Source organism: Ictidomys tridecemlineatus, chromosome 4, assembly GCF_052094955.1.
Source record: "Ictidomys tridecemlineatus isolate mIctTri1 chromosome 4, mIctTri1.hap1, whole genome shotgun sequence".
In the NCBI taxonomy this organism is placed as follows: Eukaryota; Metazoa; Chordata; class Mammalia; order Rodentia; family Sciuridae; genus Ictidomys; species Ictidomys tridecemlineatus.
Window position 1 is genome coordinate 203,884,679 of NC_135480.1, and position 18,423 is coordinate 203,903,101.

The following is an 18,423-nucleotide window of genomic DNA, read 5'->3' on the forward strand; positions in this document are numbered from 1 at the left end:
ACCCAGAGGAGGGCTAGGGGAGTCTGTCCCCACCCTCAGGGCCAGCCTTGCCCATGCAATGGACCAACAGGAGTCTCGGCAACTTGCACACAAAGGATTTATTTATTTGCTGTTGGCTAGAAAGCAAGCAGACAGGCAGAAGTAAAAATACCAGTTAAAAAGTGTGTGCAGAAGTGAGTTGCAGCCACGTACTGGGCTCACGCTGCTTGGACAGGAGGGACAGGGTAGCACCGGGCAGCTGCTGCTCTGGGCCTGACCCTGTCCCCTGCCAGAGCCCTGCCTGCTTCACTGCTGTCCTGCTATTGGCCTTTGGCAACTAAAAGGCAGGTGCTTTCTTCTTGCCACAGGTGCCCCCGTGCATCCTAAGGGTGCATCTTAGGCCCGCCTCTGTGCTGAGTACAGTGTCCCTCCCTCCTTTGGGAGCTGGGAGGGCTGAGGTGCATGGGGAGTGCAGGCAGGGCCGGGGCTCCAGAACCACAGATCAGAAGCAGGGCTGGCAGGGAGCCTGGGGCCGTTCAGCCTCTGGGCTCCCTTAAAACAGCTGGATGACCAGGGGAATGGGCTTCATATCTCCACCCTGAGCAGCTGTGTCACCAGCAGACAAGATAAGTGGTAGGGCTGTGCCCTGGGCAGGGCCTGGAAGGGGCCTGCTTAACTGAGAAGTTCCAAGTAGGTGACAGGGACCTTGCCCTTCTTGTTTCCTCTCTCACCAATGAGCCAGTCAGGGTCCATGCCAGGCAGGCTGTAGACGGTGATGAGCTACAGAAAGCAGACAGGGAAGCTTATGCCCTGGCCAAGGGCAGAACTGGCCCCAGGGCACCTACATCTCCAGTGGTGGGTGTTCATCTTACTGGCTATGGGGGCATGGCAGAGAAGGGCTGTTTCCTGGAGAGCTGAAGCCACCTCCCCTTACCTGCCCCCTCAGGCCCCACTTCCCCCAGGGGCCCTGAGAGACTCTTGGGACGGTGGCATGGAGCTGTCAGCAGTGTTCCCAGCCTTGGTTCTCCAGTGGCTCCTACTACAGCCCTCACCTGCCCCCCTTACAGAACCAGGCCCACCTCGTCAGCCAGCAGGGCCAGTTCACTGCTGTCGGCTGCTTCATAGTCATAGAGCACCCTGGCCTTGCGGGTCCCACTGGCGGAGGGGGCCACCTCCTCCAGGCAGAGTGCTGCCTCTCCCGGAGGGGCCAGGCTGGCCACAGTGGGCACCACAGGCATGGTGGCCGCAGCGGTGGTGGGTGAAGTGCTGCTCAGGGGTGGGGAGGCAGGCTCTGTGGTGCCCACAAAGGTACCTGGAAATCTGGAGCAGAAGGAGCATCTCAGCAGGATCTGGGCCCTGTAGGAGCCCCACAAGGTAACCCAGGGCCCCTCCCAGTTCCTGGCCCCAGCTACTTACATGGCACCCTGGGCGCTGGCAGCACAAAGAGAAAAGCAAAGCAAGCAGAAGAGTGAGATGGCCCTGTTCCCTTGTCCCTGCTGAACCCCCTTTCCCTTCAAGCCTTCTCTAAACTGCTCTTTACCCTAGGGGACTCAGCAGTCCCCAAGGACGGCCACCTGAAGCTTGCCACCACACAGGAGGTGACTAGGCAGGATTCTGGGCTGAGCCCTCCCATCTGGCTCCAAGCTGCAGGCCCTCTGAGCTCACGGGAGGAGTCTTTCAGCTGGAGAAGTTGGGCCACGATGGGCCCAGGAGCTAGGGGACCCTGGGACTCGGGGCCCAGCCGCACCTGCCCAGCTGCTTCTGCAAGTCCAGCATGTGGCGGTAGCACTGCGCATAGTAGGTTGTCTGAGACTTTACGAACTCGTGCAGGCAGCGGAGGTGGTTCACCTGGGGGGAGAGGCCCATGGTGGGCGGGGTCATCCCCACCCTGTCCTCACAGACCCTGCCCCAACCACCAGTGCTGCCAGGGGAGACTGGAGAGGCCCAGCCTGTGGACTGGCCTGTTGCACAAAGCCACCACTGTGACCGTCCCAGTGCTACCCTTCTCAGAAAGGTCTAGGTGCTGCCACTGGTGGATGCGGTCAGCAGGGCACCGGGGCAAACTCACGTGTGTGCTGCTGATCCCCTCCAGCAGGAGACGGGTTACTTCTGCCTGCCGGTCAAACTCTGTCTGGGCCACTCGGAGCTCCTGTTCAGCCTGGGCAGTGGGGGCCGAGTGTGACACCATGAGCGCCAGCATCGGCCACCATCCCTCCCACCAGCCTTCCCCTGGCTCTCCCAGTCCCACTGGACTCCCTGGGGACGCAGACATCTGTGTCCACCCGACTTCTCAACTGAACCCTGAGAAGCTGAAGCCCACTTGGTGGTGGCAGGGCAGGCCTTCCCCTAGCTCTCTGGGGAAAATCCACCCAGCAGACATCTCTCCAGTGCCTACGCGTGCTGCGAGGCCCTAAGCACCACACAGCGAATGTCTCCCACGGGGAAACGGGCTCAGAGAGGCCAGGAAACAGCCCCTGCCAATGGCCTCAGTGGATGTGGGGCAGAGCCCAGAGACTGAAATACAGATCCCCATCTCCACCTTCTCTGGTCCTCCTCCCACAAGCCTCCAGACCCCAACTCACCTTGTCCACCTCATCATTCCAAAGCTGCAGAGACCACAACAGCACCAGTCAGCCAAGGAGGGGGACAGCTCAAACCCAGAGCCCATGCCCAGCCCCAGCTCCCAGCAACCAGCCCTGCCACCCAATCCCTCCGCCTCCCCCACCCACTCAACCAGGAGCTGAGGCTGGGGGAGGCCTGCTGGGTGGCAGGGAGCAGACAATCGGCCCATCTAACATGCCACATGCAGGGAGGGGACAGCCAGCCAGGACGTCCTGCTTGTGTCTCTCCTACAGTGTCAGCCCCCCAACTCTGACAGGGGGTCTCCAGAGAGACCAAGTGTCCCCACCCCACCCTGACTCCTGGCTAAGGCTGGAGGGCTGGGAGGCAGGACATGTGACCCGGGCCAGTCACAGAACCTTTCTGTCCTCCGGCAGAGAAAGGCAGCCTCGGGCCTGAGTCACACTGGGGGTCAGTGGCAAAAGAAAAAAACAGGGCGGCCGCCACCCTCCAGGATGTTTCTCCTTCCACTCGGCCCAGGGCGGGGGGCGGGAAGTGTCATCCAGAGTCTAGAGAAGAAAGACCCCCCTCCCCCCACCGTGATTTAGGAGATCCCACTTCTCCCCCCACTTGTGGAAATCTGACCCAGGACAAAAACACGGATAGGCAGAGAGTGAACCAGGCTGGCCACCAGATGGCCACACCAGGGAGGAGCATCCTCACGGCCACACTGGCAGGCCCAGCATGGGGTCAATCTAAATAAACTACCAGGGCGGCTCAATGGACAGTTCCCAGCCACAGAATGACCGCATGAATACACAGCAGCATGCTCAGGACAAGTGCGGGGCCAGCGGCAGGTGTGGGAGGGTCCTAACCAGGGGAGCTGGAGGAGGGCAGCAGGTGTGCAGGGTGGTCGTGACGGGCACGAGGGGAGTGGACCTCGCTCCTGCTGGACTGGCAACCACCACCCTGCTCAGAGCTGCACGAGACCCCCAAGGTAAAGTTCAAGCCTCTGGTCCCCCTGACTCCCTCCAGGGACCTCCTTATGCCTCAGGTCACTTAGCAGGTGTGCCACACAAGCCTAGTGCCACTGCCTGAGAGCGTGTGGAGCTGGGTAAGACAGGCCTGGGCCCCCATTTCATTTAGAAATGTGAAGGCAACTGGGGGGCAGGGGCGCCTCCTCAAAGGAGGTGGGGGCAGGCAGACGCTCAGACCTCCTGGAGATGGGATGAGGGTGTCCTCAGCTCACCGGGTGGCCCAGTGCAGCTGGCAAAGCTGCTATCTTCATCATTTTGCAGGGAGAAGCAAATCTAGTGACATGGTCACTGGGCACTGGGGCCAGCCATGGGCAGAGGCAGGGGCTGCTTCTTCCCTGTTGCTTTGACCTTTGTCTCCCCCAGTCTGCCAGGATGGCCTGACCATGTGAGCAGCACACTGCCTCACCTGCTGGCTCCTGGTTCCTGTGCAGTCAGGGCCAGTGGCAGGGCTGTGGGGGGAGAGGAGGCTGAGGGGTGGGGGGCGCTTACCGCAGAGGCGCTGGCCGAGAGAATGTAATTACGAGGTCTAGTCTCCTGAAAGTCAGGCACCGTCTGGCGGGGAACAGAGTTCATGGGGGGGAGGGTCACCCTGGGTCAGGACTGGGTCGAGGCCAGGAGGCTGCCCCAGAGTCTCCCACAAGGAGATGCCAGAGGCCCTGGCCCTGGGGACAGGAGGATACAGACAAAAGCCCCACATATTCCCTTATACCCACTCCAACCCACTGGAGATGAGGTGGGTTTACAGCTGGGTGAATCCAGATAAGGACCTGGCGGGTGAGTGTGCTGGGGAGCCCAGCAGAGATGGGGCGGGCAAGGAGACAGCCTGCAGATACCGTCATGCCTTCACAGTCCTTGCAAACCAGTCTGGGCCTTGCCCCTCCTCCCTGGACCGCAGTGGCATTCAGAGGCCCCAGTCAGACCCACAGTCCCCTACACACAGCCCACCCCTGCCATAGCTTCCCCCTTCCCAGAGTGTCTGCACACCACGCCTCTGGCTCCTGTATTGGGGGCCAGGACCCTCCCCCACAATGAGGGTAAACAGATGGATGCAGAGATGGACAGAGTGACAGGCTTTCAACATTTGCAAAAAGCTGCCTTGCAGGCTGCAATACCTGCACCCCCCACCAGAGACTCCGCACGCTGCAGAGGCATTGGTGGGGAGACCAGCTGATTGCAAAACGCCCAAGGACATGCCCTGGGCTGGCCACAGCACTGGGGCCCGAGGGCAAGACGGTCGGGCCAGAAGCAGCACGGCATGGGGACAGGTATACTCACATCTCCCTCACACTGAGCCAAGTTACCCAAAGCAGAACAGAAAGGAACAAAAACAAAGAGTTAGTGAGTCCACAGAGCAGGCGGGAGCAGGCCCCGGCCCCAGGGGGGACACCAGGTGGACAGGCAGAAGGGTGCACGCAGCCGGTCCTCTGGCAGAAGTCGTGTGTGTGTGTGTGTGTGTGTGTGTGTGTGTGTGTGTGTGTGTGTGTGTGTGTGTGTTTTCCAGGGACTTGAGGCCTCTGAGATGCTGCTCCTTTCTGGCCTAACTGGGGCCCACTGAGGGGAGAAGTCACACCATTGCCCTAAGGACAGGCTCCTCTGGCTTGCCCAGTGGAGGAAGAGTTCGTTCTGGCATGAGGTTGTCCAGCCCAGAGTGACAGAGAGAGGATGTCTGGCTCAGGTGACTTAGAAGAGGTCATCCCAAAAGCCACAGGTCACTCTTCAAGACCAGAGTCACGGAGCCCCCTGCCTCCACTGTGGACTCTGCACCCAGCTGAGCTAAGACCTCCCTTGGCTGTCACCGGAGGTGCTGCAGACATGCCTGCGCCCAGGGCGCCATGGCCACACTGTAGGAGGGGAACACAAGTAAGGTTTGGCTCAGGCAGCTGTGAGCCCACCTGGACTCTCACCCATGTTAGGCCTGGCCTTCCTTGGCTGAGAGCCTGGGGACCCATGAGTGGCAGTGTCCCTAGCCCTGGGCCCAGGAGTACCCTCCTCAGGGCTCGAGGTAACCATTAGATCCCCTGCACCCCCAGGTGCCTGGCAGGCCAGGAGCGAACCTGTTCTCAGGCCCAGTTCCCATTCCTTGCCTAGCCCAGTCAGCCCAGGTCTCCATGCCAGATCCCATTGGTAGCCAGCAGAGAGGCCCAGGCCCTGTCCCTCAGACAGCCCCTGAGCAGGTGGGCTGTCCAATTTTGGTGCGCTCCACAGCACTGTGGGGAGCCAGGTACAGGGAACAATGGACCAGCACTCAAGCAGCAGGTAGAGAGTTAGTAGGGGAACCATGCCCAGGCGGAGCCAGGGACACAGAGCCAGGGACACAGAGCCAGGGACACAGAGCCAGGGACACAGAGCCGAGCATCCGGCGGGCAGGGCATGCGAGAAACTCCAGCTGGCTGTCTGGGGAGGCCGTGAGGTACAGCCTGTGCCCAGGTGGGGCACTGCTGGTCCACTCAACCCATAATCATCTGCCCTAGGACCATCAGGGCTCCCCTGGGGCAGGAGAAGGACTTGACTTGGACAGCCGCGGAGTCCAGCCCCAGCCAGGACAGGGAGAAGGCTCATGCTGACACCAAGTTCCCCCATGCCCCTCCGCGGCTCCAACCAGGCTGGGCAGGAGGTGGGCACCTACCGAGGCCTTGGCTTCCGCCGCCTTGGCCTTCTTCAGACGCGCCTTGCAGGCATCCAGGTCCAGGCGCCGGTTCTGGAGGAGCCGCCGCTCCTTCTGCAGGGTGGGAACAGGGAACAGTGAGGCCCCGGCCAGCCCTGGGAGACGCTCGGCCACGGCAAGACTGGCCCTGAGCTGCGAGGGAGACAAGGAAACTGGGGCCCAAGGTGGCAGCTCCCTCAGCCTACAGGAGCCAACCCTGGAGATCACGGGGTCCTGGCCCTCCGCACGGCCGGGAGCCTGTGCAGAGTTCTGAGCAGGGGCTGTGGGCTGCCAGGAGGGACAGTGGTCCCAGGCCCCTCACCGAAATTGTCTTCCAGTCCCCTTCCAGGAAGTTGCGCAGGGGTGTGAGGAAGCTGATGGAGGCCGTGTGAATGAAATCCCTCTCCGCAGCCCCCAGGCGCTTCTCCGCTTCAGACACCATGAGGAGCGTCTTCCCTGGGGAAAGCAGTGGCGGGTGGGGATTAGACAGGGCCCAGGCTACTCTGACCCCAGGTGCAGGGGGAGCTCAAGGAGAGACCTAAGGACCCAGAGCAGAGCAGTCTGCCTGGCAGAGACCTACAGAGGGGGGCAGAAGGACAAACACTGAGACATCCCCAAAACAAATACCAGAGCCATTAAAGAGATTGGGGGGCTGACCATGGTGGCATATATCTTTGAGCCCAGTGACTCGGAGAGCAGTTCAAGGCCAGCCTCAGCAACTTAGTGAGACTCTTGTTTCAAATAAAAATTTTAAAAAGGCCAGGAATGTGGCCCTTTTTATGTGGTTCACTAGTAGAGTGCCCCTGGTTCAATCCCCAATACAAAAAAAAAAGCTTGGGAAGACGACTTCCAGAACCAGAGAGAAGAGCTAGACCAGTCACACTCTCCCCCAAAAGGGGACATTAATTGGAAACAACTGTAAAAATCATCCACCTCCAAAACCAGGCACGGTGGCACACATCTGTAATCCCAGTGGCTCGAGAGGCTGAGGCAGGAGGATGGAGAGTTCAAAGCCAGCCTCAGCAACTTATTGAGGCCCTAAGCAACTTAGCAAGACTCTGTTTCTAAATAAAATATGGAAAAGGGCTGGGGATGTGGCTCAGTGGTTAAGCGCCCCTGGGTTCAATCCTAATCCCTGGTACCAAGGGGAAAAAAAATCCATTTCCAGGCCCCGGAAACTGATCAAAGACAAAAACAAACTGAAAAGTGGTGCACGCCTGAATCCCAGCAGCTCCGGAGGCCGAGACAGGAAGATCAGAAGTGTGAGGCCAGCCTCAGCAAAAGCAAGGTGCTAAGTAACTCAGTGAGACCCTGACTCTAAATAAAATACACAACAGGGCTGGGGGTGTGGCTCAGTGGGCGAGTGCCCCTGAGTTCAATCCTTGGCATCAACAAACCAACTGAAGAGCATTGATTCAAAACTAGTGCACCCAGTGAGAATGTGTGTGGCTCTGCCAGGGTGGGGGCAAGCCACAAGCCCCAGCTCTGCTGTAGGAGCGGCTGACTTGGTTGGGCTGGAAGCCCAGAGGGCCCTTGGGACGCTGCTGGAATCCGCAGCAATCACAACCACACTAATCACAACCATGCTGAGGAAAGACCTGCAGCGGGTCCCCTGGCACCGTGATGTGGGTGGGAACAAGCCCCACACCTGCCAGAGATTTAACAGGAGACCCAGGACAGTCAAAGTGAGTCTTGACAGGCTGCGCACACCTGCAGCATGCTCAGGAGAGACGGAGAACTCCAGCTATGTACTCGCTCACCCTGGAGAACAGCGGCCTTGCACATTCCCAGAATAAAAATGGGGCAGACTGTTCACTGTTGACCTCCGAACATGCCTCCCCCCCCACACACACTTACTGCCTGTCTTCACGGCTCAACCTCTGAGCAATCACTGCCTGATCACTATTACATGCTGATCCAGGAGCAATCCTCAAGGCCAAGCTCAAAAGTATAAAGAATAGCCAGGTGTGGTGGTGCACGCCTGTCCAGAGGCTGAGGCAGGAGGATTGTGAGTTCAAAGCCAGCTTCAGCAACTAAGAAAACCCTAAGCAACTCAGCAAGACCCTGTCTCTGATACCAAAAAAGGGCTGAGGATGTGGCTCAGTGGTTAAGTGCCTCTGGGTTAAATCCTTGGTACCAAAAAAAAAAAAAAAAAAAAAATTTTCAGTAGTTATGAACTACTGTTTTAAAAATGTTTCTGGGATGCAGAAACATTAGTAGCTACACACTTCATAGATTCTATAAACAAGTACCTCAAACAAGTCTTTAAACAAACAGCAACAACCCCCAGGGGTACCAGAATCCAGAGCTATTGTCTAAAACGTTTAAAACAACAATAAAAGTAATTTTAAAAAAACTATGAGACTTATAAAGACACAGGGAGAAAAAAGAATAAGACATTCTCTAGGGAAGCAGACGCTAGCCTTAGCAGGCACTTTAGATTCTTTTCAAGAAAGAATCATGTTGAAAGAATTCAAGGAAATCATGATGACAATGACTCAGCAAATAAAGAATATCCATAAAGAGCGGGCACAGCGGCCGCACACCTGTGATCCCAGCAATTCCGGAGGCTGAGACAGGAGAACTGCAAATTTGAAGCCAGCCTCAATGATTTAGTGAGACCCTGTCCCAAAATAAAACACAAAATGGGCTGGGGCAGGGGCTCAGTGGTGGAGCACTCGCCTAGCATTCGGGAGACAATGGGTCTGATCCCCAGCACCACGTAAAAACAAAAACAAAATAAAGATATTGTGTCCATCTACAACTTAAAAAAAAAAAAAAAAAGGAGCACAGGAAAGACAATCCTAAAGTATAAAAACAGCATACAGGCGGACAGTTCTCTTTCCTCCCTTAACTGATGTTTTTTTGTTTTGTTTGTTTTTGGTACTAGGGATTGAACTCAGGGCACTTGCCCACTGAGCCCTATTTTGTATTTTATTTAGGGTCAGGGTCTCACTGAGTTGCTTAGGGCCTTGCTTAGTTGCTGAGGATGGCTTTGAACTCACGATCCTCCTGCCTCAGCCTCTAAAGCCGCTGGGATTACAGGCGTGCGCCACAGTGCCCAGCTAATTTTAGGATAACTGCATAAAACTATAGCTATGGACTCCTGTTGGGCTTGTAATATAGACACCAACACCTCTGACAATCATAGCAGGAAGGAAGGGGGGACGAAGTTATACTGTAGCAAAATTTTCATATTCTGCTGGGATTAGAGGATTATTCTGAAGAAGAATGTGATAAATTAAAACACGTATTGTAATACACAGAATTAAGGAATGGGAGCTTTTTAAAAATGTTAACCATACAACAACAGGGCCAGGACAGTGGCTCAGAGGTAGAGCGCTTGCCTCGCATGTGTGAGGCACTGGGTTTGATCCTCGGCACCACATAAAAATAAAGATTTTTTTTTTTTAATGGATACTATCTTATCTCTTAAAAAAAGAAAGAAAGAAGAAGATACAACAACAACAAAAATTAAAATGAAGCTGGATGCAGGGCACACTCCTATAATTCCAGCCATTTGGGAAGCTGAGGCAGGAGGATCACAAGTTGGAGGTCAGTCTGGACAACTTAGTAAAACCCTGACTCAATTTTTTTTTAATGGGGCCAGGGGCTAGGGAATTAGCTCAGTGGCAGAGTGGCCCTGGGCTCAGTCCCCAGTGCCAAAACAATAAAAAAATAAATTCACACAAACCAAAGGAGGCTGAGGGAGGGTCTCACTTTCTACTCTATGGTCTTCACAGGGATGGTGGTTCTTACACGTGGAATGAATCCAGGCGTTAGCTACATAATTTTTTAAAAAGGAAGGAAGGAAGGAAGGAAGGGAGGGAGGGAGGGAGGGAGGGAGGGAGGGAGGGGAAGAGGGAAGGTGAGATGGGGAAGCCCAGGAGCCCGGCCCTGGTGGGGCTGCTCACCATAGGGAGTGGTGGGCCCCAGCTCGCTGGCCGCCTCCGCCATGTACTGAGCCAGCAGCTCCCCGTTGGTGACTCGCGAGGGGACCTTTCTGTCCAGCTTCTCATATAGGAACTCCTCCACTCGGGCACCTGTGGGGAAGCAGCAGCCAAAGCCACAGGGCTCACAGGTCCAAGCCCAAAGAAGAAAGCCACAGGGACAGACAGGCCCAGGCCAGGCCCTGCCCACAGGAATGCCCAGCCTGGGTGCCCACCTCTGACTGCACAACTGCTTCCATCAACCCCTAACTCCACAGAGGAAGCAGCCAAGGCTCAGAGACACAGCATGCCTGCCTGAGGTCACACAGCCTGGCGGGGGGGTGGTGGGCAAGACAAAGCCTGTGCCCATCCCCTCATGAACACAGGATCTATTAACATGGTCTGGCCCCCAGCAGCTCTCAGACACTGCAGCTGGCTACACAGCAGACGACAGGTGCATACACATGTCACCCAAAAGCCACTTCTCTCCCCAGGTTCCCCTGCACTCAGCCCCAGCTGCTCCTGGCCTGTGGTGTGGCTGGGCAACCCTTCCCATCTCTGGGTCTGGCTCACAAACTCGGGTTCTGCCTGCACCTTCTCCCACAGGGGCTTTAGTTGCCAGGCATTTCACCTCCTCTGTGCCACACCTGACAGTTCCACTGCCCCAGGGAATGTCCTGCAGCCCAAAGCCAAGCCTCCTGCCTCGTTTTCACCAAGCACCCCCACAGCCTGTGTCCCCCGCTGCCCTCCCCTCCCCCGTCGCCCACTCACTGGGGTTGGGCTGCAGCAGCACCTCCGTCTGCCTCAGGATCCTCTCCGTCCAGTTCTTGGTGCTATCTGCCCGCGCCAGAAGGTTTTCAAAGTGGGCATCAAGCTCGGTCTTCTCGGCCTGTCCAAACTTCTCCTCCGTGAACTGGGGGGTGGAGAGGGATTAGGAAGGGGAGGAGGAAGGCCCCAATCCTCCAGGGTCAAGGACCTTCACAGCATTGCCAAGTTCCAACCCCACTCTGGGCCTCAATGTGTCCCTCTGTAGAACCAGGGTGCTGGGATCACAGTCCTCCTGGGAATTCAAGGAAGGCCACAGCCTCTCCCCACATGCACATGCCTGCACGGGCATAGTGCCCAGCCAGGCAGGGGCCTCGGGGGGCCACCTCTTGGGTCTTTTAGGCCTGATGCTGAGGCGCAGGACTTGGTAGCAAGTGCTCAGGCAGCAACCAGGCACAGAGGCCCAGGGTGGTCAGGGGCTCCATGGCACCTGGGAACTGCTGGGAAGGGGCTGCCAGGCTTCTAGAACTGAAAGGGCCTGACTCAGGCCTCACTTCTGCCCTGTCAAGGTGTGTGAGCTGGGAAAGAGCTCTGCCTCTCCAGCCATCAGCACCTCCAGCGCAAACAAGACACTAAGAGCCTCTTGCTCAGAGGCTGAGGCGAGACAGGAGCTGGGGTGAGCCGCGAGGGCTGTGCCCAGAGCAGGAAGGAGTGCGAGAGGAGAGATGGCCAAGTGCTTGGCCTCTGGCTGCCGGGTGTGGTGGACAGAAAACACCACCAGCTCAACGGTGCCAGCAACTGGGCATACCCAGGGCCCCAAGAGGTCACACAGGTCCCCATCAGAGCTGGCAGGAGTTATGCAGGCCACTAGGAACAATGGGCAAGTGGCCCTAGTCCTAAACCCTCTAATCAAAGGGCCCTGAGACAAATGTACCCACTTTCCAAACAGATACCCAGGCCTTCTCCAGCTAGGAGATGGGGCTTGCCCATGGTCACGGCCAAACAGCCGGAGGTGAGGCAAAAGTTAAGGACAGCAGCAGGTGCCACAGACCAGCCTGGCCAGGGGCTCCCAGGGCTCACTATGTCCATACAAGGCAGGGCCAAGCTTCCCATCTCACAGATGTGGCCACTGAGGATGAACGCAGGCAGGACTGTGTTGGAGTCTGGGTTGGCATGATCTGGAGGGCTGGGGGCCCTTCTGAGCCACCTGGCAGTGATGAATCACCCAGACACTGCAGACGGCTCCAGCTGTGGGGAGCTGAGCAGCTGCCAGCTCAGGCTGCACAGAAGCCATCAATTATGTAGCAGGGCTTGGGTTTCTCCCTGCAGTGCAGGGTGGGCAGGGTCACAGCCGCCTCCTCTTCCCCACTTCCTCACAATCCCCAGAGTGAGGGGGCAGTGTCTCAGGCCTGCACCTTACCCTGGGCCATGCCCCGATTGCCCTATCACTGAGCAGGCTTTACCCCACCCAGCTCTTTGAGGGGGCTGTTGCCAGTCCCATTTTCCAGATGAGGAAACCAAGACTGACAGAGGCAAAGTCACCTTTCTGGGCTTCAGGGGGGTTTTGTTACTGTTTTGGCACTGGAGATTGAACTCAGGGGCACTTGACTACTGAGGCACATCCCCAGGCCTGTTTTGGATTTTATTTAGAGACAGGGTTCTCACTGGGTTGCTTAATGCCTCGCCGTTGCTGAGGCTAGTTTTGAACTTGGTTCCTATCTCAGCCTCCCTAACTGCTAGGATTATAAGCGTGTACCACTGTGCCCTGCTGGGTCTCAGTTTTCCCCCCAAGAATGCAGATAACCTGTCTCACAGAGTGTCTGGCTGGCGCACAGTATAGGACCGATAAATGTGAGCCTAGTATCATCATCATCACCCATAATAAGGAGGCTTCCCTCAGGTCCCTTTGGGTTTCAGGAGCTTCCCTGATGGCACTAATGATGTCACCCTACAATGCACTTTGGAGCCCACTTTTCTTACTGGGGTTAAGGTTAAGGCGCCACCCCGCCCAGCCACCTGGCGCTCATACCTGTTCCCACCCAAGTCTGAGGTTCTACCAGGTTTTCCCAACCCTTCGGGTGTTCATCCCTTGCCCACCACTGCCTGCCTGGCTTGGACAGTGGCAATGCCACCACCCCTCTGGCTTTTTTTTTGTCAGTACTTCTCCCACTACCATGGCTGTTGATGCCATGACATCAGTGGGCTCGGCAGCATTTGTGCCCACTCCCCACCTTAACAAAAAATGCCCTCAGCTGTCCTGCCTCAGGGCCCTGATCTGGGCCGCTCTGCCCCCTGAAGTGCTCTCCCTGAGCCCACCGCACACACCCTGCCTCACTTTCCGACCAGCTCTGGGGCCCTCCATCCTAGAAACCACCTTAGTATCTTTCTGCAAAAGGCATCCTGTCCTGTGAGTCTCACCTCAGGGCCAATGCCCTCTTGTGCCCTGTGGGGTCGGGGTGAGGTGAAGCTTTTAAAGTCCTTCTGGGTACACAGGGGTGGGGCACCCGCCCAGCACAACCTGGCACAAGGTGGCACTGACCAGAGAGCTGCCCACATATTGGTAAGAAGAAGCCCCTCCATCCCAGAGCAGCCTGGACCCAGCCATCCCAGTGGCCTCTCCTGCCCAGTCACTTTTCAGGCCCCTCTCCTTTGGCCTGCCACTTTGTCCTATTCCTGCCAAAGGGAAAGGGTTTGGTGCTTGAGTCCGAGACTGCTCCCAGCTAGATGGCAACAGCTGGGGGTGGGCGTGCAGAGCAGAGAAAGCCTCTATTTATAAACTCCCAGCTCCCTCCTCCACCCTGCTCTGGGCACTGGCTCCCCTTCCAGTGTGAGTGACCCTGTGGGCTGCCCCCACCAGGCCACCGTGCCCAACCCCCCACACCCAATGCTCCCTCTGAGGGCCTTGCCAGGTCAGGTGGCAGGGCCGCACCAGTAGCAGGAAAGTGGCAGATCAGGTTCTTCCCAGATGTGGGAGATAGAGTGGTTGCCATAACAACACAAAGAAAGGTTGCCACCTCCCAGATGGACTGGGGCTCTGGGTCCCAGCATCTCCCAGCTTGGAAAATGGAGGCACATCCTCACCCTTACCAGGGCACTCCTCCTCAAAGGGACACAGTGCTTTCTAGTAAACATGGCCACACGGGCTTCTGAGAGAGTAGCTGGGGCTAGGCTTCTCTAGGGACAGAGAACTGCAACTGCGCAGCAGAGCCAACAATGACAAGGACAGCACAACAGAACCTGTTCCCAGAATACTGAGATGGGCCGGCCCTGGGTGTGCAGGATCTCATGGAGTCCCACACCCACCCTTGGAGGCCTCACACTTGATTTACAGTGGTGCAAACTGAGGCTCAGACAGTGACTTGCCCAAGGTCACATGCTGCACTGGTGCAGTTTAAACCACCCTAACCCCAACCAGGAGCTTGCCTTTAGTGAGCACTGCTACAGCATCCCTCCTATCCAGCCTGGGCACAGGGGAGGCTCATCCTGTTTCTCACCTCATTTCTCACCTCAAGAAGGCCCAGCAAGATGAAGCCCCTTCCCCCAAGGTCACACAAGGGGCATTCACACCCATAGCTGACTTCAGGTCTTCACCAGGACATGGAGCTGCCTCAGTTTCTCTTTCTCACCCCAAATGGACAGAATGCGCTCCAGCCTCCCCAACATGGGCCTGGGCAGCCTCCCAAGGAGGGCAATGAGCCAGACCCTGGCCCTCTCCCCATCCCCCAGGCCTGGGGAATGGAGGAAACAGGCCTCCCGTGGAGCAGAAAGAAAACAACTCCTGGCTTCCGGCCTGACTATCCAAGCGTGGAAAACGGACCATAGGAAACCACCGGACCACCTGTCCATTGCACAGGTGTGGAGACTGAGGCTCAGAGAAGGGGTTGTGGCCTTGGCCTGGGACCCATGTCTTCAAACGCCCCAGTAGAGTCCAGAACCACTGCTGGACAAGGACAGGGATGTAGGAGCCACCCAGTGCCCGCTCCCCCCTCCAGGTGGCAGGCGCCAGGGCAGCAGGACAACCTGGCAGGTCCAAATGGTGGACGCTGCTACCTCTTCCCAGGCAACAGGGCGCAGGCCCTGCTCACGGGCCCTGGGCCACGCAGACCGTGCGGTCAGGGCGCCGGGTCCCCGGGCTCTTGCTCTCTTCTGGGTAGGGCAGAAGGAGCAGGGCCTCAGCGGGGCGAGGTGTCGCCGCGGCGGGCACGGTGGCAGCAGCAGGGGCTGGATAGACCCGTGTCCCCAGGCTCCTGCCGCAGGGTGCTCGCCGCCCGCCTCACATCCGGGCCCCGGGCGCCCGGCGCAGCGCCAGGCCTCACCTGCACCGCCCGGGTGAAGAAGATGCCCGCGTCCGACGCCAGCTTCTTCATGTTGAAGTCCATGGCGCGCCCGCACGCACGGCCGCCGCGCGGGCCCCAGCGCTGCGGGCAACCCCCGGCCCGGCCCCGCCGCCGCCGCCGCCGCCCGCACCCCGCCCACCTGCTGCCAGCGCCGGCCCTCCGCCGGCCAGTCCGCCGCCGAGCCGCCGCCGAGCCGCCCGAGCGCAGGGCGGGGCGCCGCGGCCGGGGCGGGGCCTGGCGGGCAGCTGCCGGGCTCGCTGCTGCCCCTGCCGGCCGGAGCCCGCCCCGCCTCTCGGGCCGCTCCCCCTGGGATTATTACGCCTGAAAGCACACGTGCGGCTAGATTATTGCAGGTGCACAGCATAATTACACACTAGTTGCCCTCTTGCTGCTGCTTTTTACAAATTCTATTTCTAATCGACAAGTAAGAATTGTATATATTTAGGGGTGACTAAGTGATGTTTTGATGTATGTTCATATCGTGGAAGGATGAAAGCAAACTAATTAACATGTTCTCACCTCTTTATCATTATTTTGTGGTGAGAACATTACAAATCTACCTCTTCAGAAGTTCTGAAATATACAACACATTTTCATTAACTACAGTCGTTCTGCAGCTAAGCAATCGATCTCTAAATTGAGCAGGCCTCTGTGGCTGGCCCCTCCTGTGTCCCTTCCTCTCCCGTTTGTGCCTTTTCAACTCCCTTTCCCGTTATTCCAACACTGTCCCCTGTCTGATAGGCCCTTGGTCTCCCAATTTTTCTACCTCTTTCCCTGGGACTCTCCTCCCCCGCTCTCACCTTCCCCTCTCTTCTTCTGCCCTGATCTTGGTCACCCTATGGAACAACTGAGCCGGGACAAGCCAGCTGTGGACTCACCTTCTACTGCTATTTGTCCCCTCTGGTTTCCCAAAGTTGTAGTGGGATGTAGAGAGGGATCATGGGAAAGAAGGGTGCCCTGGGGCTGGAGCCCAAACCCAGTGCATGAGGAGATGAGATACTTTGGTTGGACAGGCCACATTTGTCTCTGCGGATGGGCTATTCTTAGGGTATGGACGTGTGCTGAACTTGAACTCAGTTCCTCACAGCCCAGACTGATAGGAGCATGACCTCAAGATACTCTTGCTGTCTGCCCACATTCTCTTGGAACTTGGGGTTTAGGAAGAGCTTGTTACCTTTCTGTACCTGTCCTTGTTCCCTACCTCTAGACTTTTTTTTTTTTTCACTTTTTCCTCTTCTTCTCTCCCACCCCCTCTGGTACTGGAGATCAAACTAGAGCCTCAAACATGCCAGACAGGCACTCTACCACTGAGCTATGCCTCCAGCCCTTTTTTCATTTTGTATTTTGAGGCAGGGTCTTGCTAAATTGCCCTGGCTGGCCTCAATTCTGTGATCCTCCTGTCTCAGACTCTCAAGTCACTGGTATTACAGGCTTGCTCCCGTCTAGGCTTTATCCCCTCTGTATGGTGGATTGAACCCAGGGGTGCTTTACCACTGAACTACATCCCCAGCCCTTTTTATTTTTTGAGACAGGGTCTTGCTAAGTGGGTGAGGCTGGTCTTGAACTTTCCATCCTCCTGTCTCAGCCTCCTGAGTAGCTGGCACTGGGTGGCTCCTACATCCCTGCCCTTGTGCACCATGGCTAGGCTTCATCTTTTAACCCAGAAAGAGATGTTCCTGAGCTGGTACCCTGTCCTTACTGGCTTGTTCATCTCCCTGTACTTCCCAGTTCCCTATCACCTACTTCTGCCTGTCTGTGCAGGGGTGAGCCTCGAATCACCTGGGGATTTGTTGAAAATCCAGGCCTTGGTCCCTCCTCTAGTCCTGTTAGTGCGGGTGAGGCCCAGGCAGGTGAAGTTCTAAAAAGCTCCCAGGTGACTCAATTTTAGAGCCACTGACCAGTTCAGAACCACTAGTGATTTACTGTGTATAAAGAGCTTTTATGGACTTTAAAATCACAACTGTAATTCCTAAACTCCATGTATCTGTTCACTATGTGCCTTGTTTGTCTGTATTGATCACTGATTTGTTTATCAGTTATTGGTCTTTGGCCAACCATAGCATTTAACCAGTATCCAGCCATATTATATCATCTAAAGCCATGTACCAATAGTAGTTACATGTTCATTTATTAACACACATCAATTTAAAAGAAAATCAGTAATAACTCACATTGAGTACCTGTTATGTGCCAAGTACTGTTCTTTCCAGGCAACAGAAATGAAATAGTAAACAAAACAAGGTCCCAAAGTTTAGCATAGGGCATGGTTAGGTGGTCAGAACTGATTTCCAACTTGACTTCAATCCTTGGGAACACAATGTCTGGCTGGCAAGAGGGGCACTTCTGCAGAAGCTCCAGAACAAGGTGGAGAGTGGCAACTGATTAAGAGGATGCAGAGGGAAGTCGAAGGCGGTGGTATTTGAAAATAGACGTTTGGGGCTGGGGATGTGGCACAAGTGGTAGCGCGCTCGCCTGGCATGCGTGCGGCCTGCGTTCGATCCTCAGCACCACATACAAAAACAAAGATGTTGTGTCCGCCGAGAACTAGAAAATAAATGTTAAAAAATTCTCTCTCTCTCTCTCTCTAAAAAAAAAAATAAATAAATGAAAATAGACGTTTGAAGGACAGGAGGGGTCCGGTGGATGGCGGATGGCGCAGGGCTGTAATCCCAGGGACTCTTGAGGCTGAGGCAGGAGGATCACAAGTTCAAAGCCAACCTCAGCAACTTAGTGTGGCCCTAAGCAAATTAGCAAGACCCTGGCTCAAAATAAAAAAATAAAAGTGCGTGGGAGTGTGGCTCAGTGGTTAAGCGCCCCTGGATTCAATCCGCGGTACAAAAAAAGAAAAAAGAAGCAGGAAGGATTTGTTGATGAGGGAGCAGCTGGATTGGAATAGAGGAGCCAAACTCAGGAGCACAGACAGCCCCCGGGGGCCTGACTGCTCCGCCTCCTCTCTTGAGAGGCTCCGGGTCTCTCTCGGCCGTCTGTGTCAATCTAAACCTGGTGGCCAATGGTAGGAGAGAAGAGAGCACTTCCACACCTCAACCGCACTTAGGAGGAGGGTCAGAGGGCAGAAGAGGCGGGACCAGAGTGATCACATGCGCCACCCGATTGGCCAAGGGCCAAGGCGGTGCCGAGTTGTTTGGCGGCGTTCATTGGCTAGAGCCGGTCGG

General features: G+C 56.4%; 1 protein-coding gene across 9 annotated transcripts; it reads right to left on the reverse strand.

Annotated features, from left to right (window-relative positions):
- Positions 1-80: 80 nt before the first annotated feature.
- Sh3glb2 (SH3 domain containing GRB2 like, endophilin B2) lies at positions 81-15,369 on the reverse strand. 9 transcript variants are annotated; one of them, XM_078048378.1, is made up of 13 exons: positions 15,230-15,369; positions 10,920-11,061; positions 10,134-10,262; positions 6,542-6,675; positions 6,202-6,294; positions 4,065-4,127; positions 2,958-3,107; positions 2,562-2,585; positions 2,048-2,137; positions 1,727-1,827; positions 1,396-1,410; positions 1,059-1,299; positions 81-759 (listed from the first exon to the last, which is right to left on the reverse strand). In XM_078048378.1, exons 1-13 carry the CDS (start codon positions 15,290-15,292, stop codon positions 652-654), a joined length of 1,353 nt encoding a protein of 450 aa, XP_077904504.1. In that variant the 5' UTR covers positions 15,293-15,369; the 3' UTR covers positions 81-651. The 9 variants fall into 9 exon arrangements, with proteins under 9 accessions (XP_077904504.1, XP_077904506.1, XP_077904505.1 ...); XM_078048380.1 differs by lacking the exon at positions 2,958-3,107; XM_078048379.1 differs by lacking the exon at positions 1,396-1,410.
- Between the last annotated feature and the right edge of the window lie 3,054 nt (positions 15,370-18,423).

Excerpts from the sequence above, each read along its gene's own strand:
- Sh3glb2 (XM_078048378.1), bottom strand. The coding sequence starts at position 15,292 with ATGGACTTCAACATGAAGAAGCTGGCGTCGGACGCGGGCATCTTCTTC. Across the intron at positions 11,062-15,229 it reads TCTTCACCCGGGCGGTGCAG|TTCACGGAGGAGAAGTTTGG; the intron begins GTGAGGCCTGGC and ends TCCACCCCCCAG. Across the intron at positions 760-1,058 it reads TGGCCCTGCTGGCTGACGAG|CTCATCACCGTCTACAGCCT; the intron begins GTGGGCCTGGTT and ends TGCTTTCTGTAG.